Here is a 27,472-nt window from a genome sequence, read left to right on the forward strand (position 1 = left end):
AGTCTTAGAAGGTCTCGTCCACAGTACCTGACTGAATATGGTACAGTCAGGGGGTAGAGGGTCACAGTACTGGTACAGGGCTCCTCCTGTGTGCCAGGCACTGGTCTGATCATTTTCCATGTATTCATTCAGTCCTCACACTGCCCTATGGGGAGGTGCTGATATCTCTGTGACACAGTTCAAGTTCAAACCCAGGTAGTCTGGTTCCAGAATCTTTGCACGCTAGCCAGGCTCCTAGCTTTCAGTACTGCCTCGTGGGGGTGGTGCTGTCCCCGGCAGTGGGGGGCGGGGGTGAATTTCAGTTTGGACATGGGGAGCCTACTGAATTCACAACCCACTGTCCTAGCGCCAGGAACTAGCACGTAGTAGTTGCTTAGTAAATATTGAATGGCTCGGTTGAACATGAGGGGCCCTTGGAGAGTGAGAGGAGGTGATGGCCAGACAGAGGGGATGAGTGCTTCCTTGCGACGTGGGCCCTTTCTCTTGGTGCTGGAGCGCAGCTGAGGTGGTTGCTGGGCTCCCTGCTGGTGCAGAGAGCTGTGCCCCAGAGGGTTGGAGGGGTTCTGAGGTGAGCCACAGGCAGGGGAAGGAGAGGTGTGTAGGGGCAGACCAGGCAGTGCTGGCACAGTCCTGCCTGCCTGTAGTATCTGGAAAGCAGATCTCTTGGGCCATGGCTGGCGTGACTCAAATGAGACAAAAAAAACCTTCCATATTTGGACAAAGAGCCCAGGGAGGCCCAGACCCGCAGCCAGTCCAGGCCGCCTCCCCCACCCCGGCCTCCTGCCCTATCTCCCACTGGGCTGCTAGCCCTGAGCCCTGTCCCAGGAGTTTAGCCTCTCAGGCCTCAAGCAGCACCATGGCCCCCTCCCCTCATCATCAGGCCACCTTCCATGTGGCCAGGCCTGGGCGATGGGTGCTGGGGAAGAAACACCCACTGTTGGGCCCTGAGCTCGGGCTGGAGGTGCAGAGAGGAGCCCTGGCAGATCCCGCAGGATGAATGAGGGTGTGCACTGAAACCAACAACTCCCACGCCACAGGGTAAGTTGACTGTAGACCCTTACCCCGACCCCAACATGGGCAAAGCCCAAGGTACACGACATATAGGCATGTGTACACATACTTATACTCCTTTTGAATCGCATTGCACCAGACTTACACCCAGGAAGACATCTCTGTAGATATCAGAAGTGAGGACCCAGCCTGAGAACCCCTCGTGCCTTCTAGGGAGCAAGCTTTGATCACAGTGAAATTGGGAGAGTTAAGGGCAGCCAGATGTCAACTTAACAAGTAATGTAAATAGGTCTTACCCATCTGGGCAGATGTGAACAGCCATAGTCCGTGCGCTAAAACCCATGAGTTCCTGTCATGGGGCTGGGCTGGGCAGTGGATGCCAGAAACAGGCAAATGGGGAGAGGGCCTCAGCCCACTTTCTGCTGGAGCAGGGACTGGCTCCCAGGGGGGAAGCCCAGGGATTTGACTGAGGAATGGGGTGCCCGTTGTCACTGGTGGAATAGCTGAGCTGACTGCACAGCTGCTCCTATCTTTTTTTTTTTAACGTTCCAAATGGGCCTTTATGCTCTCGTGTGCAGGTATGAGCCCCCTGCCCCTCCCTGGGCCCCAGGCGGGCAGGCGAGAGGCCCACAGCTTTGTGGAGGCGGAAGAGCAGCTCTGTCCTCCATCCAGGAGATCTGTGGTCAGGAGGAGCACGGGAAGGAAGTTCCAGCTCCTCAATCGTAAAACAAGCTCAAGTAGGCCACGCGGTTCCGATGTCTTCTAAAGTCCTTGTCGGTGGGCAGCTCAGCTTTTCTGTGGACATGGAACCTGAGCCCAGTCTGGAGATCCAAATTTCATTGGCCAGGTGACTTTTGGGGGTGGCTTCATCTTTGGGTTGTATATGCCAGGGCCAGGATAATATGGATCCTTTGATGGCGTCTCAAATTGAGGCAACATGACATTAAATGGAACAAAATTTTGTTTGGGCTTTTGCTCCCGAAGTCCTGCTGTCTGGTACGTGCCTGGGTGAGGTGTCATGTCCTTGTTGATTGGCTTAAACCTCACGGTTGTTCTGGCTCCCAAAGTGTATCCTTTTTTGCTGGTCGGGATCTTAGAGAGGTTGTATACCCAGTCATACCTATTTTCTACCCCATAACATCCAGGCCCTCTGTGGGGTGCTCCCCTAGGAGGGAGAAACTTGTTCCCCAAAAAATTGGGGGGATGGAAGTGAGGAAAGATCTTCTTCTGTTGACATGTCCCAAAGGAGTAGTTATGCAGCCTTTCCGCTTTGGTGAAGCACATTGCTCCCATGTTGTTCGGGTTAGTAGTTGTATACTGCGTTGCCAAGGGAACCCTCCTAGCTTTTCTAATTAGCCCTGGGTAATTAACTCTGGAATCACCTGGATAATGGGTTTGAAGAGCCCAGGGTAATATTAAATAAACTCAATTCCACTGCCATACACTGGTGCCTACAGGTACAGGGATAGCCTGTGGGCTGTAGGACTAATGGGAAGGAGTTCCTGCCCCTGGGATCCCTATCTGAGAACTGAGAATCAGAAAGAAGGAGGCCACGGAGGGAGAGGGAAGCCAAGGAGGGATGGGGGGTGTGGCTGGAGCCTTGAAGGACCGGCAGGGCCTTGACAGGCAGCAGTGGGGACAGGCCCTTCAGGCAGAGAACCGGGAAGGAGGAGGCCTGTGATGGAAAAGCTCTGGTGCAGCTGGGGCACCATGAAAGCCCCCCCGATTCTGGAGAAGTCAGTGGGTCCTGGGGAGTCTGGAAGACCAGCCCTGAAAGCCTGGATTTGATCCCGGGCAGCAATTCCCAAGCTTTTAATAACAGTGAAACCCTTTCTTCTAGAGAAATCTTGACACAGAACTATAAAACTTGGGGCCTTGTCGATTTAAGTGAAGGTGGGGATATGTCTGCCCCCTTGACCACATCTCCCCGCCATGTACTTTAATGGAGCTCATTACTACTCAGACAGAGAATCCCTACTGGGGTCAGAGGGGCCCTGCTGGAGAGGTTTAGAGCCAGACAAGCCTCTCCCTTCAGCTTCTCTGCAGGCTCAGGTCAGCCCCGCCAGGCTCTAGGCAGGGAGAAACCCTGTGAGTTGCCGGGTCTCCACAGAGAGCCAGGCTGATGGAGCACCCGCCTCGGGGCTCCTATGAGCAGGCGATGCCCCCACTTGATTAGGAGGATGACCCGTTGGTGTGGTGAGAAGACCCTAATTGCCAACTGCTGCTGCCTGGCAAGGTTCAGGCCCTTTGAGGGAGTAGGAGCTGGCAGTCAGCCATGCTCCCAGAATGGGCACACTGTCTGGTCCAGCTTGGTCATTGAACAGAGACAGGCCCAGGAATCCCCCTGGCTCTTCTAGGTTGAGGTAATTTAGGCTAGAATCAGGAAGACTTCCCCAGAGTTTAGAGTAAGTTAAAGGAGCCATGAACATGTGTTGGCAGAAGAAAGCCTGAGTGCTGAGCCTGGCAGGCTTGAGACCCTTCAGGACCCAGACTTTGCCCACCTCAGGCACTAGCCTACCTGGCCCACCACACAGCCTGGGCTCCCACTTCTTTGGCCACCAAAAACATAGGGGGAGTAGGAAATTGCCGAGGATAAGGACAGGGGAGGGAGCACTTAGCAGGGAGACCCAGGATGTAAGTATAATGGGTTGAGGAACTATAATACTATAGCCAGAGTGTGATATGGGTGGGGACATTTGGTGCTGGCGGGTCAGCAAGGACCAGGTCACTCTGGGTGTCAGGGGTCAGCCTGAATGCTCATACTTGATCCTGCATCCAGATGTGTTGGTGTAATGGTTGGAACAGACTGGAGCCAGATGGCTTCGGGTCAGACTCAGCTCTTTCTCTTTGCTGCATGACCACAAGTAAATACTTAGCCCCTCTGTGGCTCAGTTTATGCACCTGTGAAATGGGCATGATGATGATGGCTCCTAGTTACAGGGTTTTTGTGAGAAATAAATCTGGTGCTTGTGGTTGCTGGACTGGACCATGGACCACTGACCACTAACCACTGGAGGATCAGTGGGAAATCATAAAACAAGTGGGAAGGCGAGGGAGGGTGTTGGCCTGGCCTGGCTGAGGAGGGGGTCCCAGGATGGAGAGAAGTGGTTGGGGTCACCTAAGGTCATCTTTGGTGGGAGTAGGTGTGCTGGTTTCCTAAGGGAGGCTCAAAATTCCGCTCAGGTGGTTGCCCATAGGAAAGGAGCTAAGGGGTTCTGCTAGATTCTCACTGGCAGAAATCCCACCCTGCTATAAAGTTGCCCATTGCCAGCCTCACTTCATAGACTTTATAGATGGTATCTATGGCCCAGAAAGGGGCAGGATTGCCAGGACCTAAGGAGGGCAGGCGTAGCCTGTGATGGGGCTGGAGGGCCAACCCCCTTTCTGATTGCAATGGGGCAGGGAGAGCATCCTGGAGGAGCATCACAGATGAGCCTGGGGTCCCAGAGCAGCCCCCCTTCATTCAGTCTTCGTTCACGGGGAGTCCTCTTGGGACCTGGTCCTGTTCTGTAGGCTGGGCAGCACTCAGACACACACACAGAGAAGGACCTTGGCAGTGACCAGGACCAGGACAGAGATGCCCAGAGGCTGGAGGAGCCCGGGGGTAGGGGAGGGGGGCTCAGGAGGGAGCCTAGGAAAGGGCCTGTCCTGAGGGTGGCTGAAGGTAGTAAGCCCTTGAAGGCTGAGACAACGATGAGGGCTTCAGAGGTTGTTCAAAGCTGAGCCAGGAGCCTGGAGAAGGCAGCAGGCTCTGGTTGCAGGTGACATCAATTCAATCTGTATATTTAAAATGTGAATAGATAAGGGCCCTGGCTGGGTAGCTTATTTGGCTAGAGTGTCGGTGTGACAGGCCAAGGTGGTGGGTTCGATTCCCAGTCAGGGCACATATGATGAATGCATAAATGAGTAGAAAGAACAACAGGTCATTCTCCTCGCTCACTCTCTCTCAAATCAATAAATTAAAAAAATAAACAAAATAAAATGTGAATAGATAATATATTCATGTGGTTTAAAAACATCAGAAAGGATAAAAAGTCTCTTCCCCCAGCTGGTTAGTACCCACCGACCGATCGCCTCCCCCAGTACACCTGGGTATTAGTTCTCATGACTCCTGTATGCAAATACTGGCAAATGCCCTGTCTTTCCCCCACTTTCCTCACAGATGGCAGCACTCTGTCCACACTGCTCTCCACTTAGCAGTGCTTGCAGATCTCGCCTTATCAGCACTTTGAGAGCTTCCGTATTCCTTCTTGTACTGAGAGATGTCTCGTTGCATGGGTCACAAAACTGTTTGGCCACATAAAGGATATTTCAGCTATTTTCCATCTTGTGCTGTTACAAACAGAGCTGTAGTGAACAAACTCATTCATAGGCTGTTTGTGTGGAGGCTGGTGTACGATGAGGGTGCCTACTTAGGAGTGGAGTTGCTGGGACAGAAGGTATATGTGATTCTAATTTTGATGCTGGCCTCAGGGGTCCACCGCCAGAGGGAAACGCCTGGTTCCCACAGCCCCTGGGTATTTTCCCAATCTGATAAGTGGAAAATTGTACCTTAGTGTGTTTTAACTGATATTTATCTTGTAATGATATGACCAAGCATCTTCCCACATGTCCAAGAGGCATTTGGTTTCCCTTTCCTCTGAAGGGTTCAAATCCTTTGCCTATTTTTCTGTTGGGCTGCTGGCCTGTTGACCTTTCATCAATTTCTAGGAACCTTTAAATAAATGTTAGGGAGGTGAGTCCTTTGTTTGGGTTATGAGTTGCAGATATAGTTTTCCTGACTTGTCACTTGACTTTTGACTTTGTTTATGGTGTATTTTTGACATGTAGGAGGTTTTGTTTTTATGTGGTCTAATTTATCAAGCTTTTATTTTATGGCTTCTGGATTTGGAGTCATGGTGAGAAAGGCCTTTTCCAGTCAAGGTTATAAAGCAATTTCCTCATGTTTTCCACTGGAATTTTATGTTTTCTTATTTTGTTTTACATTTAAATCTTTGATCCATTTGGAATTTATCCTGGTGTGTAGTGTGAATTAGGGTTCCAACTCTATTTTTTTCCCAGCTGGCTGGCATTCTAAGCTGAGGAGCGACTTGTTCATGGTGGGAGTATCTTTCCAGGGTGGGCATGAGGGTCAGCTGGAGGAGCCGTGCTGTGGCTGCTGAGGGGCCATTGCAGTGTGGTGAGAGGGGCTTGGGGTGGCACCAGTATAGCAGGATGGGCAGTTGGAGGCGGGGCACAGTCTGGTGACATAGCATTCCCAAATCCTCATTAGTGCTGTGTGACTTTGGATAGCTGCCCTCCCCTCTCTAGGGCTAGAGTATCATAGCCGAAGGGACCGTGGAGATCACCCTGACCCCAGGGCCAACTGTGTGGGAGGAGGCAGTCGACAAGAGGGGACTGTGCTTAAGCTGGGGGCACAGAGGATGGCCACGGGCGTGGCACCCACAGAGGCCTGGTTGAAGAGGAGTCGGGAGGGAGGCTGGCAGCAGAATTCAGTGTGTTCCTGCAGTGGGTCACAGGCAGGAAGGCAGAGAGGGGTGGGCAGGGCAGCCGTTTAAAAATACCCACTGCATCCTGGCAGTGCAGTCAGGGGTGGGGGCAGGCCCTCTGCCAGCCCTCCAGATCCAGGAATGCTGGGGATGCTGGGGAGCAGGCACATTGTCCATTGTCTCAGGAGTGTGGGCCTGGCCCAGCCATAGCCATCCTGGAAGGTCCTTTTCCCTCCTCCATGAAGCAGGCATCCTTGTCTTCTCTCCAGTGGAGAATAGGGATGCCAGGGTGGGCAGACCCCTAACCTCCTCACCCAGGGTCTAGTCCTGGTAATACAATGGGTTTGCTGTGCCACCTGGGGCAAGTCCCTGTCCTCTGGGGTCCCTCTCCATCAAAGGGGGCAACTGGCCTTGCTTTGGTTAAATTAGCACACAGGTTAGATTAGAGCTGGATTAGAGCTGGAAAGAGATCATGAGGTCCATGCCTCTTCCCCCCTTAGATTTGGTGAAACTGAGGCCATGGAGGGGGGACCCTGACCTTTGTCCTGCCTTTGCTCTTTTTAGCTTTTCTGGGCCTCTGGACCTTCCTCCCTGCCCCTAGCGTGGCCTGTATCAACTCCCCACCCCCACTCCTGGGCCCCAGTGGTCAAATTCCAGGGCTGCCATTGCTATGGCAACAGCCAGCTCGCAGGCTACTCCTCTCAGGGCTCTCCACCAGGCTGCTGTCCAGGGAGGAGGCAGAGAGGGCCTCCTGCCCCTGGGGGACTGCAGGGGTTGGAGGTGGAATAGGGAGGAGGTTTGACCCAACTGGTTTCTCGTGTTTTCCAAAGGAGAAAATGGAAAAGGCACAAAATGCTGCCAGCAAATGCTACTCTGCTATCCTAGAGATGGTGGAGGGTCAGAGATGGTCACCTAGCTGGGGACAAGAGGCCCACCTGAGAAAGCTTCTCCCAGCCTCTCACCTGGAGAATCACCCCATAGAAGGGTCTAAGACCAGAGCATTTAGAATGGGAGATGGCAAATCCTAAGGTCACCACCATCCAATGTGAAGGCTGCCCAGGCACTGAAGGGCCCAGCCCAGCACGGGCTTTTCCCCATGCTCACCTGCCCCATGGTGGAAGGAGCTACCATGGTCCCATTGGAGAGGATAAGATCCTTGGCCCGGGGGAATACAAGCAAGGGCTGCCAGGGGGTGCCCACCCCGGCGGGGTGGGGGTAGGGGGTGGCGCTGGCGCAGCCAACCTCTGACGTGACCTGCCTTCAAAGGTTCTGCAATTTTTCCTCACAGTCAATATTTATTGAGAGCTCACGTTCCAGGCACCATACTAAGTAAAGCCTTGGCATTTTCTATTATGTAGCTGAAGAAACTGAGTCACACAGGTGGGTTTCCTGGAGGTCAGAGCAGCCATCAGTACAGGGTGCTCTCTGGCTTTGCCCTCCTTTCTCCATGGACCCAGCCCACTGATAAATTCGGGTGTGTGTTGTTTTGCTTCCAGCCTTTTCTCCTTGCATGTTACATACACATGGTTTTTTCATGATGTTGAGATGGTACAGTATGTGTGTTTCATGCTTCTTTCATTTATTATTACACTGAACATTTCTCCTTGGCATTTTAGCTCCGTAAGTGCAGAATCACTCTGCCCTGTGGTCAGTTCCCACCGTTGTGAAGAAGGCAGGCGGCGTGAGCATCCCCCTTGTGCTGGCGGCCTGGCTGCTGTCTAGGTTCTTCCCTTGGGCTGGCGAGCTCCCCTTCTCCTCCATCGTAGAACAGGTGTAGATATCCTGCCTTGTGGGCCCCCTGAGGCAGGAGTCCGTCTGCTATGACACTCTGAGCCCAGCTCTTCCCTGTACCGATCATCCTCTTCTGTAAAGCAGGAGAATCATTAGGAACCTGCCCCCCACCCCAGGAGGTGGAACTCGGGTGCAAATAAATACCTATAAACAGCACATGGGAGTCCCTCAAGAAAGCTGAACTCCTGTTTGTATGCTGTTGCTCACTCCCTGTCCTCAGGCTCAGGTTAAGTGATTTACCTAAAGTCCCACAGCAGGTCAGTGGCAGAGGGAACTTTGAACCCCAGCCTCACCGCCTCTAGACTTAAGAACCTGAGCCAGTTATTGCTTTCACTAAGCCTTGGTTTCCCCACTGAGTTTTTGTGGGGCTCTGATGAGATTAGACCCTTCAAGCCTTTTGTAAACTGTGAAGTGCTGAGTGGTGCCACTTACTGACAACATTACCACAGTAAGCCTAGAGAGACTCCAAGGTTTCAAGACTGCAACTCCAGAAGCCCAAGATGCTCAGAGGAGGAGGGGCATCGGCAGATCTGAGCTATCAGGACAACTTTCTGGAAGTGGTGGCTCCTGGTCTGGGGCCTCAAGAGAGTGGAGCCTGGACCTGCTCAGGCTGACCTTCAGCTGTGAATTTTGTGCAACATGCACACACACACACAACTTACTGCCCAGGCGCTAAGGCTAGTCACTAGTTGCTGAAAGAGAGCAAAAAGGCTTAGAAGCCCTGGCTGGGTGGCTCAGCTGGTTGGAGCATCATCCTGTACACCAAAAAGGTTGTAGGTTCGATTCCCAGTCAGGGCACATACCTGGGTTGCGGGTTTGATCCTGTCAAGACGTGCACGGGAGGCAACCAGTTGATGTTTCTCTCTCACATAGGTGTTTCTTTCTCCCTTCCTCTCACTCTAAAATCCTAAAATCAATAAAAATGTATCCTTGGGTGAGGGTTTTAAAAAAAAATAAGGCTTAGATTAGAAGCTCAAGCTACCTGTGATCAGCCCAAGGCAGAGAGCACTTCTGCCAGCTTGGCCTAGCCCAGTGACGGCCCCCTGGGAGCTGGGGTGAGGAGATGTGAGCAAGGCATGGGCACTGTCACTGACCATCTCCACCACCCTGGGCTTGTCTGGTGTGACAGGGGGTGCTTCTCTTGGCTCTGCAGTTGGGCCGGGGTCCCCAGACCTCACTCAAGGGCCAGAGGGACTGACTGATGGATGGAACTTGCTCCCCTCCTGGGAGTGTCCTCTGAGTTCTAGAATAAAGTAGGGCAGGGGAGATGGAGACCACAAGGCCTCTCGGCTGGCTGGGCCCCTTTGGACAAGCTGTTGTGAAAGAGCCCTGAAAGCCCGGTTTTAGCCTCAGCAGACTGCCTGCTGCCCTGGACAACCTCTCTGGACCTCAGTGCCCACGTGTGAAATGGGAGGGAATGGTCCCTTCTCTGGCTCCCTTCTTCAAGGGAGGATTGAGCATGGATGCTGTGTATATTCATCACACTGATACTGGCTTTCATTCATCTGCTAATTCACAAATATGTTCTGAGCCAGGCTCTGTTCTAGGCATGGATACTGAAGCATGTGAGCTCCAAGAGGGAGGAAGCACCTCTGCCTGTTACAGCAGCATCCAAGCCTAGAGCAGAGCTCAGGTTACTAAGTTAGTAGGAGCTGGCAACACTTCAAGCTTCTCTGGCCTTTGGTGTCTAAGTAGAATTTCTGGCACTCTGTTAAGTGGGGAAGATGGCTTCTTTTGGCTGTCGCGGGGTGGGAAGGGCTTTTAGAGCCCCCAGGATTATATCTACAGCTCAGACAGACCCTGTTCCCCTCCTCCCTGCCTCTTAGCTCCCTGGGGCTCTGGCCTGAGCCTGGCCTGGCCTTTCCCAGGGTGCCTGGCTTATAGCCCAGTGAGTCATCTTCCGCTCTAGAGGCAGGACACCCCATCCCACCCCAACAACACACACACATAAATGTACCCGCGCGCCCCCCCCCCCCTCCACTGTGCCTGGGTCCGAGGAGGGAGGGAGGGAGCAGGAGGGGCGGGACACAGACACTGGATCAACTTCCGTTCCCACGATCCCTCACCCCAGCCTCCCTGCAGTATGGAGAACTGGGTAGAGGCGAGGGAAGGGAGCCCTCCTTTGCAGAGCACGTTCTGTGCAGTACGTGTTCATCCTCATTTTTCGAGTAAGGAAACTGAGGCAGAAGGCAAGTGATGTTTGTAACAGCTAGAAGGTAGTGAGCGGTCCTGGTTGCAGACCACAAGGACCTGATTCCCTGTGCAATGTTCTCTGATGAGCATTTTAAACATTTTGAATGAAATACATTTTAGTACTGGAAAGGGGAGATTCTGGAAGCTGACCTCATCCACCAGTCCTGAGCCTGGGCTGGGACCACAGGCCAGACCACTGTTGTGGGCAGAGGTGTGCACAGGGGTGGATGGGTGCATTTCCTGGGAGCTAGGGTTGCCAGTTCCTGCCCTCGGGTTTCATCAGATTCCCAGCATTATCCCTCCCTCCTCCAAGGGTGGGACAACTTGTCCCCTTGGACTGAGATGTGGGACCCAAAAGATCTAGGTTTCGGCTTCTCTGTCTACGAAATGGAGGTGATAGTCCCAGCCCCTTGGGCCCTGGAGGTGAAGCTTTTCAGAGCTTACTAGCTCATCAGGAGATGTTTTTCACATCTGTTGGGGTCTGTCCATCCACCTACCCTCTACCCCCCACCTCCTGCTTCCGGCCATTATCATGACGTAAGGAAACTTCTCCTTCCCAGGCTGGAAGATCCAGCTGTATCTTGAAAATAGGGCGAGGGGGCAGGGGACAGGAGGAGGAAGGGGGAAAACCCACGTGTAAAAAATTAAATTCAAACCACAAGCACACATACCCTGCCATGCAGGCCTCTGCTGCCACCTGGGGGGCATATCGTAGAATTGCAGTTTCTGGAGCCCTAACTTCCTCACTAAAGTCAGAAGACTGAATCCTGGCAGGGAAATCAGGGAAGAGGGTCAGGCTGTCCGTTCCCATCTCTGGGCATGACCTCATTGACCCACCCCCCTGGTAGGGAATTTATAGAGTCCACCTGCACCCACCCACCCCTCATTTGTTCACTGAGGGGGAACTGAATCCCAGAATGGGGAGCAACTCAGCTAAAGTCACAGAGCAAGTCGGTCAATCAACAGATACATATTGTGCACCCACTCTATGTCAGGCACACAGCTGTGAACACGGAGAGACCTGGTCTCCGCCTTTGTGGACCTTATAGTGGTGGTGGGGGTGAGAGACCAACACAGAGACTTCGCTCCCATTTCATTTCTCTATTCCCAGTCACCCCGGGAAGAGAATACAGCCCACCACCACCTAATGCAGGGTGCTCTGGGGTTGGCTTGACCCCTCATTTATGTGCTTTGTGACCTTGGTGAAGTCACTCAGAGCTCCAGTGTGCTGATTACCTGGAGTCAAATTCCAGTATTGCCACTTCAGACTTCCTAACCTCCGCAAGTTGCTTCACTTCATGGAGCCTTTGTTTACTCATCTGTAAAATGGCGATAATAGTCATACACGACTCTGTGGATTGGTGTGAGGACTGAAGGAGACAGCACACAAGAAATAGCACCTCACTGAGCATGAGCTGGCAGTAAAATTAAGTCCCCACCACGGGCATGGAAGAGCACATCATTCCTGGTCCAGGAGGTGGTCAGGAGAGCGTTGGGTGGAGATGTCTCCTGTGGCTGAGAGGGAGCCAACATGGTTCATTGGCCAAAGTGGGGCCTGAGCCCCAGCATAAGGAATGAAAACTGCCCCCTCCATCCTCCTTTCAGCCATCAGGGACAGTCTCTGGAAGGGTGGTAAGATTTTACAGTTCTGTTGAGGTTGGTTCCCAACTGGACCCTGAGCCAATAGGGGAAAGCTCAGTCTGTACAGAAATCACCTTGCCTCATGTCTCCCAGCTGGCCTTTAGGGCCCCGGGGTTCTTTTCCCAGCTCTGCCGCTCACGGACTGCATGACCGCGGCTTCACCTCCCTGTGTCCGTCCTCAGCTTGGTACTTCTCACTTGGTACTTCTCATTCGGTCCCACGCAGTTGCAATCAGGTGGTGACCGGCTCCTCGTTTCAGTGCTCCAGGTCTCTGGTGTGCTAATGACTTCGGGTCAAATTCCAGTTTTGCCACATCAGACTTCATAACCTCAGACAAATTGCTTTACTTCTTGGAGCCTGTGTTTACTCATCGGTAAAAGGTGATAATCGTAATACATAACTCGGAGAATTGGTGTTAGGATTTAATGAAGTTCAAGTGGCTAGGCTGAAATCACCCTAAAGGCATCCTCACTCTGGCATTTGGGTGGAACCTCATCTGGGCTGTCAGCTAGAATACTCTACACGTGGCTCTGCATGTGGCCTGGACTTCCTCACTACGTGGCAGCTGGGTTTCAAGAATGGGTGACAATGGGGAGAGCAATGTGGAAATACATGGCATTTGTATAGCCTGGCTTCGGATGTCACATAGTATCCCCTCTGTTGTCCTTTGCTGGCTGAGGCAGTTACAGAGGTCCACCCAGTTTCGAGGAGAGGGGACGTAAACCTCGTCACTCTGTGGGAAGAGTGTCAGTGCCTCACTGTCAGAAGAGCACGTGGGATGGAAAATATTGTGGTAGCTCCTTAGGAAATGCAGTCTGCCGCACCTCCCTGGGGTGATTATAGGGATAAAATAAGAGTAATGTAAAGCACTTAAGCCAGTGCCTGGCACATAGTAAGTGCTCAGTAAACGACAGCTATAGCTGCCATGGGTTATTATTGAAGCGGCCCCTTCACTTTTCCAACTGTGCCACAGAACTACTATGTGGACCGTCACCTGCAGACAGGCTATGCAGTAGACACTGACAGGCGCACACAGACACATGGATGAGTCCACACAGATGGGACACATGCCATATCAAGCGTAGTCCCACCTCCAGGTGAACACAGAGACCCACTTAAGCAGGGCAGTGGCCCTTTGACAGGAAGGACCTGAGACTCCTTGGTCCCTTGATCTCCCCTTTCCATTCCCAAAGCACATTCCCCAGAATTCTGGGGCCAGTCCCGAGGGAGTCCTGTGGCTTGGTCACTGCCCTTGCAGCTGCCTGTGAGGCCTGGGAACTCTTTGGAGCCTTGAGAGGCTTTCTTCCAGAAGGGAGGGTCTGTAGTGAACAGGCCATTATTCATTATCCATCCATTTGTCCATCCATATGTCCTTTTTTTTTTTTTTTTTTTTTATTAAAAGATTTTATTTATTCATTTTAGAGAGAGGGGGAAGGGACTCATTATGGGAAGAAGAGGGAAGGGGTCTCAGGAACAAATGGAGAGACTGAGGTCCCAAGAATGGAAGGGTCTTGCTCCAGGTCACATCACGAGTGCATGGTAGAGCCAGGATTTAAGCCCAAGCTATCTGGCTCAAGTTTGCCCTCTAAATCCTTATACTAAGAAGTCCCTCTTCTGGAACTTTCTTCTCATTGATGAGCCTAAGGACATAAGGAGGGCAGGCCCATCCGTGAAACGGATAGCCCACTAGGTTGGGAATCTCCAGCACTGACTGCATGTCTGTGAACAGACGTGGGTTCAGGAGGGTCAGATGGTACATCTGGGCCTTTAGCCAGGGCTCAACTCCCAGGACAGAGATCTTAGCATTGCCCATGGGCAGCAAGCATTTTGTTTTCCACCAAAACCATCCTGGGTCAGGAAAACCTGTTCCTGTCACTGCCTCAATACACATGAAAGGCATCTCAGGCCACTGGTGCTCCAGGGAGATAGGAGAGGCTGAGCTGAGGGCACCAAGACCAGGGGAGGTGGAGAGGGCTCTCGCAGGAGATGGCGACTTTAAGAGCATGGGGCCTGGAGGCTGCCACTGGGCTCCTCCCTGAACCTCAAATGGAGGAGTAACAATAATCACCTGTCCTTGACATAGGGCTGCTGCCGGGATTAAGGAGCCAGGGCTTGGAAAGCCTGGGGTGCCTGGCACCTGACAACTGTTCAAACAGCATTAGTGATGGTGAGGATCCTAAGGTTATGGAGTTCCCAGTGTTCCAGTTTGGGTGGCTCTGGGCTCCAGACCCTCTCCTGGCAAATATTTATATAGAGCCATACAGATATGAAAGGCTAGAGACCCTTCCCCAGAACCAGCATTTCTCCTTCAGAACCTGCATTGCACTTGTCATTTCTTTTTCAGTTCCTACACAGTTCTCTTTTCTTACCTTTAATCCTCAGCACGGTGCTTGGTCCCTAGTCAGTACTCAGATATATGTTGAACTAATCAACAAATGAATAAAATAAAAACTCAGTGAACTGCTCACCCATTGAAACATATATCTGTGCATCCATTCGTCATCCCAATCATTGTTTTTTTCATCCATCCATTTATTATTTATTCCTCTATCATCATTTCATCCTTTCTTTCATTTGGTCAGCCATTATTAATTATCCATCCATTTGTCCATCCATATTCCCCTTTTTCTTTTTTTATTAAAAGGTTTTATTTATTCATTTTAGAGAGAGGGGAAAGGAAGAAGAAAGAGGGAGAGAAATATAGATCTGTTGTCTCTTGCATGATCCCGACCAGGGACCTGGCCCAAAACCCAAGGCATGTGCCCTGATTGGGAATCGAACCAGCAACCTTTCAGTCCGCAGGCCAGCACTCAGTCCACTGAGCCTCACCAGCCAGGGCCATATGTTCTTTCTCATCGCTGGTCTAGCTCTAGCTGCAGGACCAAGTGGCCTCAAGTGGGCAGTGTCCCAGTGCAGAGTGGGAGTGTGTGTGTTCAGAGGCAGGCAAGCAAGGTGTTGGGCTTCTGTCAGAGATGCAGAAGCTATCAGCAGAATGGGTGGAGGTAGGGAGGGTTAGGTGTTCCCCAGAGCTGGAATATGGTTGGGGGAGAGGATTTATGTGTTGTGGTGGGGTGTGGGGTATGGAACGGAGGGCAGGGTAGGCCTTTACCAAGCACCTCATACACTAATGAAAACTATTCTGATCCAGACTCACCCAAACAACTGCATAGACCCAAAAGGAAAAATCAGTGCCTGAAACAGGAGCTCAGAGGAACAAATGGAACCAGACCTGCATGAGGTGTTCCCAGCCCCCACCACGACTACCCTCACCTTAACAGGTTCCAGGCTGCAGGCTCCAATGTCTATGATGTGGACACCCTGACTCAGCAGCTGTGTGCTCCTGGTTCTTCTCTCAGCTTCCTTTCATTTTCCCACCCCCTCCGTTGTTGCCATAGCAACAAGCTTGGATCTAATTAGCCGTCCTTAATGAAGAGGCTACAACAGCAAGCAGTGCCTTTGGCACCAATCCCCACCCCCTTCAAGCTGGGCACCCACATGCCTTTGGATCTCTTGACCTCAGGACCTTTGTCAAACTGTGCCTCTTTCAGGAAGCCCTCCCTGAATACCTTCTCCTATCAGGCAGAAGGGATTTCCTCTGCTGAGCCTTCTGAGTGTTGTCTGGGAACTCCTAGATGCCAGCCAGAGTGGATTCATCTCTGCAGGTCTGGTCCTGCTGGAGCTGTTGAGGGAATGGATAGACCTTACTAACAAGCTATGCACTGCCTCCCAACCACTCAGGAAATGAGGCCCTGGGTCATATAGCTGGAGAGGGTCAGGTGGGGACGAAGGTGTTCTGAGAGAAAGCCAAATGTGAAGTAGCTACAGTGATCAAACAATGGGCCAAGAGTGGATTCTGCTGACCACCAGCCCTAGTGCTAGTGTAACATTATCTTGATACCTGGCTATCTGGACTAGACCATGGGGTGTGTCCATCCTCCTTGCTCAAAGCATGCTCAGTCAACTGGCCTGACTGTTCCAATTCCTCCCCCCAGATATGCCTAGCCCTCAGAGGAAAGGAGGAGGACCTTTGCTTCAGCCTCCCAGGGGCAGAAGAGGCTTGGCAAGGACCCACTCCTGTGACAGGATGTGGTGACCAGGCAGGCTCTAGGGCTTGAAAACTGCATGCTGCCAGTGCACGGATTGCTGGGCTCCACTCCAGTTTCAGATCAGTAGAGTGGTTGGGGTTGTAGTGGGAGCTGATGATGTGCATTTCTAATACATTTCAAGGAGGCACTGAAGCTCTTGGTCCAGGGACCACATTTGGAGAACCACTGCAGAATGGGACCTGCAGGGCTGTTTGTACAGAGCGCACACTCCTGCCTTCATTCCTTCTTGCATTCAGCAAACCAACAACAGTTACCTGTGGGCCAGGCCCTCGTGGAGCCCGGGAGAGACAGACAGGTTCACCCATTATTTATGTGGCACAAACTTAGCACTTGGCCAGCACCTGTCAGGTGTCAGGCTCTGCCCCCTAGTGCAGCCTCTGGGAGTATCCCCACCTCTGTGTGGTGCCCACTGCTTTGTGGCCGACCTGTGGCCAGATGGAGGGTCACACCAGTTCTCTCTGGGAATTCTCTGTTCCTGTTTTTGTTGTTGGCTATTTGGGGATTGTCTGTCGGGGAGTTAAAATTTTAGTGTTAGATATTTTGGCCTCTGAAATGGCCAGGCCTCCCAGGGCCCATGTGTTGCCTTCTCAGGAGAGGATGAGGAATAAACCTCTTGGATAGGGGTGGGGTGATTCACCTTGTTGAGGGCTGAACAGGGGGACGGGAGACAGTGGGGCAGAGGGTCATAGGAGGTTGCAAGGACCAGCAGGAGAGGTTGATCCTGTGCCATGGGGATGCCAGGCAACATTTGTGAGCGGGGAACTTCAGGCTGATTTGCTGTGTGGGGAGAAGGGAAGAGTATTGGGGGGTTACTAGCATCTATGTGCAGACTGCTGTGGCTTACAAAAGGGACATGGTCCCTGCCCAAAGGCAAGCTACAGTTCCCAGGTAGGAGATGGCTATTGATCTAGAAGCTGCACAAATGTGTAATTACAAACTATGGTATCTGGTTAAGAAACACTGAGAATCTTTGAGAGCACAGAGCAAGAGCAACTGACCTAATCTGTAGATCAGGGAGTGCTTCTCTGAGAAGGTGACATTTGCACTAAGATTATTAGGCTTAAAGGAAAAGGAAAAGCACTCCCGAGGAGAGGGAAGAAACACGGGCCAAGACCCTGAGGCAGGAGAGAAGAGAGCCTGGTGTTTTTCTAACAGTGAAAACAGAAGTGGCTGCATGTGTTAAACAGGGAAAGATGGGGAATGGGTGGATGGGACTGGTTTGGGAGGTAAAGTCAGCAGGTCTCCACTGTGCAGGAAATCCAGGTGAATGCTGGTGTGGAGGAGGGAGTCAGTTGAGGGTTTGGTGAGTATGGGAGCCCTTAGTACACTAGAGGAGCCTGAAGCCGGAAGCCTGCCAGAGCTGAGGCACAGCAGAGGGCCCTCCCTCCCCCCAAGACAGCTGCAAGGTGCATCAGAGTCCCCTAGTGGGAGGTGAGAGGTGGGAGCTCATGCAAAACAAAGTTCACCCTGCCACCCTCCTGATTAAGGCGTCTGGGATAGGTTTGGCATCACCTGGGATTTGAGGGACAGGTGGGGGGGGGTGCTGTAAATCCCTGAGCCAGCCCCTCCCCATGAGGCAGGGTGGGGAGTTGCAGAGGGATAGGATTGGAACTCTATAGGACTGTTTCAAGTACAAGACACTGGTCAGCTGGGTGGAGTGGGAATAGGGATTTCTCAGGGTGGGCCCTCTCCCTGGTAGTACCCTCCATCAGGCCCAGGTGCTCGCCACAGGAAGACAGTGTCAGTTTTCAAGGATGTGTCTCTGTGTGCATTTCTAAATATGTTTCTGTCTGGTTATAGTTGTGTGAACACGTAAACACGTGCAACTGTGCCACACCGAACCTGACTAGGTTCATGCGCGCCAGGGTTTAGTTTGTACAGGACTAGGCTGACGTGTGTGCACTTGGCTCTGACCCACGCGTGCACACAAATCCAGGCCGGAGGGTGGGTTTCCATGTATGTGGGCCTGTTCTGTGTAGATGCCTGCCCCTGTGTGTGCCTCCATGGATACAAGTGTGGACAACAAGTGTGCTCGCCTTTGTCCACGGGTTTGCACCGGCTTGTGTGCCCAGAGGTGATGACTTCTCCGGAGGACACCGCTGTGTTGGGGGAGCATCGGGGGCGACGTTGGGCCGCCTGTGCGTTTCGAGGGAGATGGGCGGGGCCTCTCCCCCCGCCACGCCCCTCACCCCGGCCCCCCTTCCGCCCGCGGCGGCGCTGGAGCCAGGCTCACGGGCGCACTTGCTGAGCCGAGGAGGTAACAGCCCCGCCGCCGAGCAGGCCGTAGCGATCAGATAGGTGCTGGAACTGACGCTGCGACCGCTGAGGCGGCCCGGCTGAGCCCCTGGAGGGGAGTAGCGGTGGGAGAGAGGGGGCCCGCCGACCTCCGGCGCCCCGGCGCCCCGCCCCGGCGGCAGGCCGGCCGTATGCTGCAGATGGTGAAGACCCTGGCCCAGTTCACCATCGCGCTGGAAGACATGCGCGATCTGGGCCCGGCCGCCGCCTCCGGGGAGCCCGCCGGGAGCAGCGGTGCTGACGCCGAGGAGCCTGGGGAGGCCCAGGTATCGGGAGAGGAAGGGGCAGCCAGGAACCTGGGCCAAGGCCTAGAACTCATCTCTCCCAGGAAAGGGGGAAGCATGGGCAGATGCTGGGGTGCAGGACCGGGAGACAGAACCAGTCACACCAGCTCCCTGGCCACGGGGCTGGGGGCTCAGTGATAAGTGATTGGGGCAGGGAGACTTGAAGGTGTGTGGGGTGCCCTGGCAGGGGTGGTGTGGCTGGCAGAGCCCTGAGGTTTGGTGCCGGGATGCAAGCTTAGGATGGCAGAAAGGCTGGCAAGCTCAGCTGGGTGGAAGGCCTGCCCCCTGAGACCCAGCCTTGGCAAGAACCAGTAATACTTAGTACAGTGATGTGGGTCAGCATGTAGTAAGAGGCTGTGGCCGGGCGTATGCTGGGTCCACAGGCTCAAGAAGGGGGTGGGGGTTCAGCCTCCCTCTCAGGCCTGAGGGAGCCCCCTGGTGTGTGTATGTATGTGCTTGGTGGGGTGCCAGGGGGGCAATTTTGCCCCTACCCCTTGCCATCTTCTCCCTGCCACTGTACCCACTGGGCCTTGGGGGTTGTATGCTGTGGTGGCAGCGGTGGCATCTCCATTCCTGGATCCGTGTGCGGTTCCCCAGGGGGATGGGGAGGTTTCCAGGAGCTGTTTCCATGGCTTTGTGTGTCTGGGCTGGATTGTTCTCCTCTCCCACCTCCAGTGGGGGCTGCGATTATCTTCCTCCCTGTGCCGGGCTCCGTGTTTCTCTCTCCACTGCCTCATCTTTGGGCTGAAGGCCCTGGTCCTCAGCTGGGGTGACATGGCTGCATTTTTCTTCTCTTTGCGGGCTGTCTGGCCATAAGACTTCTCTCTGCGTACGTGTGTCTCTGTCTTCACGCCATGTTTATTGGGGTCTCAGGCTTTGGGTCATGATGTCCCAATCATACTAGTAGGAGAACCCTCCCCACTTCCTGCTGTCTCCCTTCAACATCCACCTTCCCTTCCCTCCTCAGTGCCCCACGTAGTAAAGGGCTGGGGCTAGGGCTGCTGAGGGATGAGGGATATGGGGGGAGGCTGGGCCTGCAGGGCTGTCCCGCCCAGAACAGGTGGGCCTGCTGATCTGGTTGACAGCTGCATTGCCCATCTGCTGCTTTCCCTGGGTCCCCCACCACCCCCGCACACACTCACACCCGTGTCTGGACACGTGCGGAAGGCTTCTCGTGCAGTGACAGGGAGCTGGCCTTGTTTCCTGTGCCTCTACCTGACAGCTGAGTGACAGCTTGCTGTGCTTTTAAGTAGGGAGGCGGCCGGGACAGGCGGGCACTGCAGAAGCAGCCTCCCTGGGTGAGCTACCCCAGCCAGCACCAGCCCTGCCTCCCTCAGGAGACCTCCTGCCCGCGACCCTCACTGCTGAGCCTGGCAGGGCCAGTCCAGGGCAGTGGGTGGGGGAGGGGGGCTGTGCCACTCAAGACTGAGTCCTGCCTGGTCCTGCTCTCAGGGGCTCCCTGTCCAGCAGGGTGGTGGACGTAGAGGAGTAGCCTCGTTGAGGTGGAGGAAGAGCGGCGCCTGCAGACCCGGTGTGTATGGAGAGTGGAGCTCCGCTCTCGGCGTCCATGCTTTCATGGTTCTGAGAGGGAGGTATGAGTCCATGTTACAGAGGAGAATGTGGAAACTCAGGTGTTTGGTAACCATCCAAAGTCTCACAGCTGGTAAGGTCCCAGGGAGACCCCACGGTCCACTGCTGGCTGCTCAGTCTGGGCCAGAACTCTGGGTGCTGCGTCCTAAGACCCAGCATGAGGTAGCTGGAGAGACTCTGGGCCTGGCTCTGCAGGACTGCCCTCTGGCTTTGTGACCTTGGGTAAGTCCTATCACCTCTCTGACTTGACTTCCTCACCTGTGACGTGGAGATGATGACACTCATGTCATAGAGCTGTGAGTGTGAGGCCCCGTCTGTGACGTGCTGAGATGTCCCTGGGGGCCAAGGGGAACGTTGGGTACCTGGGCCTTGATGCTCTTCCAAACTCTCCGTCCCAGGATGGGCCTGATTCATGCTACCTCCCACTGGAAGCTGCCCTGAGCTTTTTAATGGCCTCAGAGCACTGAGAATAGATGGTCTGTCTGGAGCTGGGGGCTCTGAGGCAGGGCCTGGTGCCTTCTCTCCCATCAGAGCACAGGGCTGGAGGGGGTGTCGTTCATCCAGCCCACCCTTCAGTTTCTAGCATAGGAGCCCACTTTTCTGAGTGTGCTTCATTATAGGACAGGTTTGGGGACAGGTCTGACCCCTGAGTCCCCGGGTCAGAGGTTGGGGACCTGAGGTGGGCGTACCACAAGCAGAGCGGTGAGCCGTGGCTGGAACGGGCAAGCTGAATAGAGCTGGGACTCGGGTCTACTCAGCAGACAGAGACCCTGGGCACAGCAGTAACCAGGGCACCCCCCCCCCCCGCCCCCGTGAGTCCCTACCCTGAGGGGCTCCTTGGGGTGGGATTGAAGGGATGTTGCAGATGTGGACACCCACCTTGCCATTGCCACATGCACTCAGATCAGTAGGCTGGAACCTGAGATAGGGTCCAGACAGATGCTCTGGTCAAGCTAAGGCCTGGTAGGGAGAGAAGAGAGGGAAGAATAAGCCCCAGAGATCTAGGGCCCAGAGGCATTAGGGGCCTTGCTCAGGACGACTCCAGAGACTTCCAGGAGACCCGGCATGGCATCTCTGCCTGGGAAGAGAAACCTGGGGACTGATGCCATGTGGGAAGCCTTCCTGGAGGAAGAGTGGGCCAGAGGCACAGGGGTGGGTGGTGAAGGACAGTAGTAAGTGAGTCCCAGGGAAATGAACACAGAGAAGGCATCCCCAGGCTGCCTTCCAGCAAAGTCTTTTCACAGAATAGGGGCTGTCCTGTCATGGATCCACGCCCTGTCTTTGTGGGCGTGGACACAGTCTGGGCAACCCCATAGGGACTATAATGCAGATCATCAGATTCTCAGGATGGAGGCATCGGTTCGTGGATCTCCTTTTCCTTGCCTTTAAAATGGGAAGAATAATAACATCTACTTTGTAGGGTAGTCGGAAGGACGAAATAATATATGCTTAGAACAGTGCCTAACACAGCGTAGGGTTCAGTTAACTGTTTTTAAATGAGAGAAGTGGGATCCAGCCTTGCATGAGAGTGTCTGAAATCCTGCCCTGACCCGCCTGCGGGACCACTGGCACCATCCTCATCTCTCTGGGCCACCTTGTCTTCATGTGTAGCAGAGGGTAACAGGCTCCACTCTCAGGGATGGTATGAAGCCCCAACCAGGTGGGGTCTGACCACATAGCCCGGAGTCTGAAGGTGGGGTTTTAAGAATCAGCATCTGGAGTGGGGGGTGGGACTTGAGGCATTCTTTGCAACTGTGAGAGCTTACTGATTTTTTTTTAGTCCTTCTCAAGAAGCCCAGCAAGGCAGCCAAGAAGTAAACAGATCTCTAGATCTGTGACAGCCATGACAGCCACGCGAGTGGTGGCGGAGGAGCGAGGGGCACTCTGGGGAGCCAGGGAGGCACAGGGCGGGCTAGCCCTGCAGTCAGAGCACATGAGTAGAGACCTGACATAACGAGGTCCAGGGCACCTTGGAGGAGCAGCCAACAGCTCTGGGTAGTGGGAGTGCAGACCTTGAGGGCCAGGGAGAGGGTGTGATGTACTCTCTGGACCCATGTGCACTGCTCACCCTTTACCTTCTGTTCCCCTAGGACATGCGGAAGCACGTGACCATGACTCTGCTAGACACGGAGCAGTCCTATGTGGAGTCTCTGCGCACCCTGATGCAGGTGAGGCTCACAGCCGTTCTGAGTCTAGGAGGCTGTCAGGCATGCTGGAACAAACCCATTTCATGGACAGGGAGCCCAGGTCAGAGAGGAGAGAGGAATGACCCTGGGACACGCCACCCCTCCATAGAGAAACCCCCCTGTGACTGCCCCCTGGGAGGAAGCCCCCTCCAGGGCAGGAGAGAATGCAGAGGGGCCTTAATGAGCCCAGAGCTGGTTGCCCCCTGCACTCCACTGTCCTTCCAACTCCCCAAGGCAGCTCTGGGTCTGAGCTGATTGCGAAGCCCCTCTGATGCCCCGCACCGCCCCCGCCCCATTTTACTGATGGACTGAGAAAATATTGGTTGAATGGAATGAGATGTTGAGCACCTGCGTGTGAGGTCCTGTTCCAGGGACAGAAAACACCAGGGAAAATAAGAGAGACAAGGCCCTGCCACAGGAGCTCTGTCCTGTTGGGAATATAGTAGAGTACATGGGCACTCTTGAAGCATCGAAGGGGCACCTGTGAGTCAGGGCACCAGGGAATTTCCCCTGGAGGAGGTGATGGCTTCCTCCTGACCTGTCTTCTGTACGGCAGGAATAGCATGTGCACAGTCCGTAAGAAGAAGCACCACACATGCGGAGGTCCACGCGGCCAGCACAGAGCACAGGGGTTGGTCGTAGGTGATGCTGAGGGAGCCATCTGGGGCCACACGGTAGGGGCCTGAATACCAGGAGGAGGGTTTGGACTCTATCGCGGGCCTTAGGAAGTCAGTGAAGGGCAGAGCCAGGGGTTGTATATAGCCTGACTCAGACTACAAAGTCTGTTGACTGCTGGGAAGATGGGTAGCAGAAGAGGAGGCCATGCCAAGGCCACTGTGGTCAGGCGAGAGGGGAGAGGCTAGGACCAAGGCAGAGGCTGCAGGAAGAGAGAGTTGGGGACAGACATTTAGAAGGTGCATTGGCAGGCCAGACATTGTAACTGTTTGGCCTGGGTGACTGAGGAACTAGAGGAGCCAAACCTGGGAAAGGTAGGGTGAGATGATGAGTTCAGATTCAGAAATGGGGAGTGTGGGTTATGGAAAACCCAGGAGCCGGGATGCACCAGTGGGTCTGGGGTCCAGGATCGAGAGCATGGATCCCAGCTAAAGTGGGGCCAGGCACCCACAGCTGAGGACGAGTTTGTTGAAGCCACCCCGGCAGAGTGAGAGCAAAGTGTAAAAGGTCAAGCCCTGGAAATATCCCAAGTATTCATTAATCCACTCCATAAACCCGCACCAGAGCACCTTCTTCATGCCATTCTCTGGGGAGTTCAGCAGTGAGCATGAGTGATGAGGTCCTGCCTGCTGGAGCTCAGTCTGTGGCAGAGACTGACAGTAACCAGACAGAGAGACCAGACATGAAAACAAATGATGCTAAAGTGCATGGAAAGCCCTCGCTGATAAGGCTCAGTGGATTGAGTGCTGGCCTGCAAACCAAAAGGTTGCTGGTTCAATTCCCTGTCAGGGCACAACATGCCTGGGTTGTGGGCCAGGTCCCCAGTAGGGGGTGTGTAAGAGGCAACCTGTTGATGTTTCTCACACTCTCTTTCTTCCTCCCTTCCCCTCTCTGAAAATAAATAAACAATTAAAAAAAAATTATTTAAAATAAAGTACCTGGAGAGTATATACTTAACATCAGAATATTCTTGTTCAGCCTTAAAAAGGAAGGAAATGCTGACACATGCTACAGTATAGGTGAAACTTGAGGACATTATGCTGAAATAAACCAGTCACAAAAGGACAAAAAATGTATGATTCCGCTTTTATGAGGTATCTGGTAGTGAGAATCCTAGAGACAGAAAGTAGAGTGGTGGTTGCCAGGGGCGAGGTGAGAGGTGTGGAAATGGGAGGTAGTGTTTAATGCGGACAGTTGGGGAAGATGAAAAGATTCTGGAGATGGATGCCACGTGGTGATGTTTGCATAACAATGTGAGTATACTGAACTGTACACTTAAAAATGGTTCAAATGGCAAATTTTATGTTGCATATCTTTTACTGCAAAAAAAATATTACATGCTTTTATACATTTTTAAAAAGTGCACAGAGAGCTGAGAACACAGAATGGAGGCCTGCCTGATGTTGGGGTCCAGGGATGGCTTCTCTGAGGTTGGGACATTGAGCTGAGACCTGAAGGATGGGTGGGTAGGAGTCAGGCAGGGGAGAGGCTGGAGGGAGCCATTCCAGGCGAAGGGTACAGCGGGGACAGGCTTGGAGCCAGAGCGAGCCTAAAGCAGTTAGGAATGGAGAAGGTGGCTGGGGTGGCAAGGGGCTGGCCTTTATTGTAAGCACCAGGGTGTCATTGGGGGGACATCTATTAACCATCTATGAACTGGCATTCTTTCAGGCGTTGCCTGGGCTGTCAGCAGGGGTCAGGGTTGGGGGTGGCGGGTCCTGTATTGTCCCCTTGGTGGGAGTTGAAGGCACAGGTGTCAGACAGTCCCTGGTTTGAGTCACTTGCCTCCCTGCTGAGCAGTGCCAGCCTCATCACCTCACTTCTCTGAGGCTCACTGATGTTGTCTGCCTGCAAAAATGTAACTAACCATACCCGTCTCCCAGTGCAAAGATTAAAAGATGATGAGGTCACCCATGCCTTGGTTGCACACAGGAGGCAGGCAGGGCCTGGGTGCGTCTCTCTACCTTTGAATCTCCTGGCTGTACACATGGAGGCTTGCAGTATCTGTGGGTAGAAAAGCTAAGGGAGGCTTGTGCTGAGGGAGCTAAAGGAAGAGTTTTTTGGCAGAAGGACTGGAGATGGGCAGGAGAGTGTCAGCTGAACCCAAGGACTGTAACTTGAGGCAGCCTTGGTGTATCCAAAGTACTAAGGTCTGGCCCAGGGGTCAGGAGCCAGGACACCAGTGTTCAAACTTGGTTCTACCTCTTAACCAGCTCTGTGACCTGGAGCAAGTTGCACAACCAGTCTTTGCCTTTGTTTCCTTTTTTTTAGAGTGGAAATAATAATAGTATCTGCTTCAAGCACAGATTACTAGAGAGAAGCATGTATAACAGCATTCTGCTTGGCAATTCTGCATGCATGCACAAATGCATGTGTGAGTATGTATACATAGAATCACATTGAATCCTTGTATTAACTTTGTGAGGCAGATATTATACTCCCCTTCTTTAGATGAGGAAATGAAAGCTCAGAGAGGTTAAGAAACTTGCCCAGGGTCATCCATCTGTTTAGTGGTGTCCTAGTTTGCGTGGGGCTGCTGTAACAAAAAACACCATAGACTAGATGGCTTAAAACAAATAGGAGTTTATCTCTCATAGATCTGGAGGCTGGTAAGTCCAAGATCAAGGCACTGGCAGATTCATTGTCTGGTGAGGACCCACTTCCCTAGTTCATAGCTATCTTTCCACATGTCCTCACATGGCAGATGAGCCAAGGGAGCTCTCTAAGGTCTCTTATAAGGGCACTAACTTCACTCACAAGGGCTCCACCCTTAGGACCTACTTACTTCCCAAAGCCTCAGCTCCAAATAACACTATATTGAGGATTACGTTTCAACATATGAATTGGGGGGGGGGGCACAAACGGTCTGTAGCAAGTGGTAATGCTAAAAACTGAGTACTTAATATATGCACTTTACATACATTAATTCATAATAAACCTCACTAAAACTATCCCATTTTACAGATGATGAAACTGAGAACAGAGAAATAAAGCAACTTGTTCATGGTCACAGAACTAGGAGGTACCATAGCCTGGGCTGAATCCCTGCCAGCCTGACTAGTGTGCTCCCTATCACCTGCTAGTCAACGCTGCCTGAGACATAGGTGGTATTCAAACTGAGACCAGCCTCCACAGCCCTGGTGTTCCCTCCAAGTGACCACTGCCACTCATTGATTGGTATTGTTCCTGCAGGCCAGGCGCTTAAAATGAAGTTAAATATCAACGTTAACAGCCAGAAGGAGTGGGATTTGAACCCAGGTCCTAAGACCACACCCTTTCCTCAGTATCACTCACCCAAATGCTTAGCTAACCTTCTAGCACTTTCCGGTTGCTGTCTGCTTCCCACAGCACTTATTATCTGTCTTCTAACATGCTGGGTAATAGTTTTGTTACTCATTTGCCTATTTTCTCCCACCACCCTAAAACATCAACTCCACAAGCACAGGGACTTCTGTCCGCCGACGCAGCCTTGTGCTTAGAAGGCCAGACACACAGTAGTTGCTCAGCAAGTATGTGGTGCGTGAACACAGGTGTTGGCTTCTAGCTGGTTCTGTGTCAGGGTCTCAGTTGTTTATTCTTTCCTCCCACTGTGTTCCTGCTTCTGTGTGGGGTGTTGGGACCTGGAGGTGAGCTGTTTAGCTCCTGTGCCTTGTGGGGCAACAGACCCTAGCACCACGGGTAAGACCCTGGCTCAGACTGGCCTGTGCTGGGAGAGGAAGGCTGCCTGCCTGTCTCCTCACCATCACCCCCTGGCCTTTTCAGAAGCCCCAACCAGGTGAGAGGAGGGTTCTGTTGAGCTTCACTTTCTTCAACTTGTCTTACAAAACAAGCCAGATTTTTTAAATGTGTAATATACATTTTATTACAATGTTGGCATCTACCTTTTCAGACATCGGGTTTGTTTTGTTTTTCGGCCTGCAGTTACAGTTTTGGCCCGTAGAGGGCAGCCTCTCCATGAGCGCACCAGCCGCTGAGCAAGGGCCATTTATCCTCAGGAAACACCCTTGAATGCAGATTTCAAATGAAATATAGGGAGGTTTAGTCACAGACAGACCAGTAGATCTGAAAACTGTTAAAATATTGTTCATATAGTGTCACTAAAAGCCTCCAGTAACTTCCCATATGCCCTCCCATGCACCTCTCTGCTTTAGCTTCCCCACAGCAATTACAGTCTTTTGACTTATTATGTGATTTCCACAGATAATTAATTCTAA

The 27,472-nt window shown here is 52.9% G+C and overlaps 1 protein-coding gene and 1 pseudogene across 1 annotated transcript in view; one reads left to right on the forward strand and one right to left on the reverse strand.

The window, feature by feature from the left end:
• The window catches only part of ARHGEF17 (Rho guanine nucleotide exchange factor 17), a 56,558-nt gene that overhangs the window by 15,982 nt on the left and 13,104 nt on the right, over positions 1 to 27,472 (forward strand). Inside the window, exon 2 of the mRNA XM_090265210.1 lies at positions 22,491 to 22,568. Coding sequence (XP_090121336.1) covers positions 22,491 to 22,568 — 78 coding nt within the window. The remainder of the gene's footprint in view (positions 1 to 22,490; positions 22,569 to 27,472) is intronic.
• Positions 1,699 to 2,319, reverse strand: LOC150018453 (ciliary microtubule-associated protein 3 pseudogene; annotated as a pseudogene).

Source organism: Furipterus horrens, unplaced genomic scaffold, assembly GCF_987537825.1.
Source record: "Furipterus horrens unplaced genomic scaffold, mFurHor1.1.pri manual_scaffold_2, whole genome shotgun sequence".
NCBI lineage: Eukaryota > Metazoa > Chordata > Mammalia > Chiroptera > Furipteridae > Furipterus > Furipterus horrens.